This window comes from Mesoplodon densirostris, chromosome 1 (genome assembly GCF_025265405.1).
Source record: "Mesoplodon densirostris isolate mMesDen1 chromosome 1, mMesDen1 primary haplotype, whole genome shotgun sequence".
Classification (NCBI taxonomy): Eukaryota; Metazoa; Chordata; class Mammalia; order Artiodactyla; family Ziphiidae; genus Mesoplodon; species Mesoplodon densirostris.
Genome location: NC_082661.1, coordinates 215,961,074 through 215,963,988, shown reverse-complemented (window position 1 = coordinate 215,963,988; position 2,915 = coordinate 215,961,074). Strand labels below are relative to the sequence as shown.

Below are 2,915 nucleotides of genomic sequence, written 5' to 3'. Positions count from 1 at the left end.
AGAGGGAGGAAAGGAGAGAAAGCTTGTGTTGTGTATTTGAACTACAAGAAAAGCTTTCAGCCTGGCTAAAGTTTTTATGAAGTGAAATAGCTACTCCTGGTAAAGTTCACTACCCCTGGCTAGATCCTAAGAGATCTCAATTTCTTGCAGAAATTGTTGGGAATGGAATAAGGAAGCATGGAAAGATCCTGGAGAGATTCTAGAGGCACAATTGTACTGCAAGTTTGGGAAAGGTTTTACCTCACAATTTAATTATTGACTTAAACACTTTTCTATATAGGATTTCTGGTACTATGTGAAGGCACAAGGTCTGTAACGGAATTTTTCTTCAAAACCCTTGGGTCACACAAATGTGCATTTAATAGAAGACAATCCAAATCTTCAAGGTCATTTTAAACTGTTTTTAATGCTTATATTAGAATGAAATAAGTAAGTGACAAATAGAAGTTATTTTCACGTTTATTTTTATCATTTGCAAAAGGAATACATAAAACAATGGCAGTTGGCTTTGCTAAATTAAAATAAAATGATCTCGAGTAGAAAACGTAAAAAAAAACCGAATCAAGGTAAGTAGAAATGGTAGCAAACACTCAATAATAAATAAGTTTTCTAATATTAACAAAGCAGAATAAAATTGACCAAATGCTTTTGACACTACCAGATGTGGTTTTTTTATTTAATTTTTAAAAAGAAACATTTGCAGAGAGCTTAAGGATAAGTGGCCGTGTTTAAAAAACAGAAACAAAACTGGTCTGCAATTGGCAGTTGAGTTTGTCCCAGAGCCGCAGCAGTAGCGGCTGATAAAGTGCGTGCACCAAGTTTCCTAAAAGACGCCAAGGTTCTCGCGGTCCGATATACATACTGGGTATGTTTATACGATATAGAAACCTCAAAGTTCCTTGCTTTCTGACAATTCCATAGTCCAAAGTTATCCACTTTGGAAGCATTAACTTTGCGTTTCATAATGCATTGTGGGAGACAACCTCGGAATACTCACTCTCCACACGTGAGTGCGCGCAACACACAGGGATGGGTGCCCAGGGTATAAAATAAATCAAACACAAACCAGCGACAGAGAAGAAGATGCGACGTTTTAGGAGCGTATTGGCAGCAGGGAACTAGAATAATGATGCTATGTATGAGTACATATAATTATACCTTATCTCTCTACAGGGGGAGCAGACTGTGGGAGGAAGAACCCAACTTTAACAGCAAGCTTTCACCGAACAATATGGACGATAGGGAGTTTGGAACAGCGGCGGCTTTTGCAAACCATCAAATGTAGCTGCCATCTGAAGCCAAGCCGTTGCTAAACAACGACCATCGCTTAGCAAAATTTAAAAGGGTGCGGGGATCTTTACCCGCGGGGCTTTCCGCGCCCTGGGAAAGGGTGATTTTGTTTCTGTCTCAGTTTTCCGGGTTTCTGTCACCTTCCTAACTTGCCTCATCCGAGTCACTGTAATGGGAATGGGGGGAAAACTCTCCGTCGCTTCTGTGGGACCGCGGCGAAGTTTTGCTACTTTCTTCCTGCACTGGCTGCAGGATGCCCCCAGGCAGCGAAGGCGACAAGTTCTTTTGCGCCATCATCGCCGTCAGGGCGCTGTCCTCGAAAGTCGAGAAGTGCAGAGCTTCCAGCTGCATCGAGTATCCTCCGGCGGAGGCCGGGGCCGAAAAGCGAGTCCGGCAGCTTCCGGGCGGGGTCGGCCGCTGCCCCACTCCCGAGGCTGGCGGCGTCCCCGCCGCGGTCGCGGTGCCCGCGCCTGCTTCGTAGGGGACGGCGGCGCGAAGTTGGTGGTGTCCGCTCTTGCATGATGCTGGCGGCGGCGGCGGCTGGTCCCCGCCGCTGGGCGTTTGAAGCAGCTCGGACAAGGCGTTAATGTAGATCTGGGCCATCTGCAGGGTCTCGTACTTGGACAGCTTCTTGTCGTTGTTGAAGGACGGGATAACGTTGCGAAGCTGGTCGAAGGCGTGGTTCAACCCGTGCATCCTGCGTCGCTCCCTGGCGTTGGCCGCCAGCCTCCTTTGCTTCTGCACCCCGTTCACCTGTTTGCTGGAAGGGGCGCGCTGGCGGCTGCAGCCCAGCTCGTCTACCACCACCCCGCCTTTCAGCTTGCACAGCTGTTCCCGCACTTTCACCGGCCCCGGGCTCTTGCTGCTGCCACTGCCGCCGCTCCTTCTCACCAGCTCTCCCCGGCCGTCCGCCTCGTCCCGGGGCGCCGCGGCCTCGGAGGCACCCAGCTCTGGGGAATGGAGCAAGTACTGGGCGGCGCGTGCCGTGCAGATGCCCTGCAAAGTGGGAGCCAGCCAGGCGCGTGGGTCGGTGCTGTCCAGGAGGGACAGCTCGGCCGGATAGACCGGATGCTCTCTCGTCTGCAGGGTCGCAGGTGGCTGTGATGGCGGCGGCTGCGGGAGGTGGTGCGGCTGGGGATGGCGGTGGTGGTCCCCCAGCTCCTTCACTTCAGCCCACTCTTGTGCATGCAGCAGGCGGGACATTGCACTGCAGAAGCTCGGAGGCGCAGGGTCGGAGGAGCCGCTGGCAAACAAGCTCAACAAAAAAAAACCCTTCCCGGGTCTCTACTGCAATGTCTTATTTTTTTTTTCCTCCTCAACCCTCCCCCACCCACTCGGAGATCACACACCAGGTCGCGTGCAACGAAGCTTCTCCGGTTGCTGAAGGCGCTGCGCCCCTTTAAAAAGCGGCACGCGCCAGTGTGTCTCCCCCCGCTCCTCTCCCAGCCCCCTCCTCGCGCCGGTCGCGTGTCTGCTCAGCCAATGGAGGGCGCGGGCAGGCGCGTGCGAGCAGCCAATCAAAGAGTTTTTACACCCGGCGAAAAGTTCCTGCTAATGCAGCGCTCGGGCGCCCGCTCTAGGGTTTTTTTTTTTTTTTTTTTTTTTTTCCTTCCCTGCTCCTTTCT

At 51.7% G+C, this 2,915-nt stretch overlaps 1 protein-coding gene across 1 annotated transcript; it reads right to left on the bottom strand.

The window, feature by feature from the left end:
- Positions 1-1,434: 1,434 nt before the first annotated feature.
- On the bottom strand, positions 1,435-2,493 carry ATOH1 (atonal bHLH transcription factor 1). The gene has a single exon (XM_060094766.1). It carries the CDS (start codon positions 2,491-2,493, stop codon positions 1,435-1,437), a length of 1,059 nt encoding a protein of 352 aa, XP_059950749.1.
- Positions 2,494-2,915: the final 422 nt, after the last annotated feature.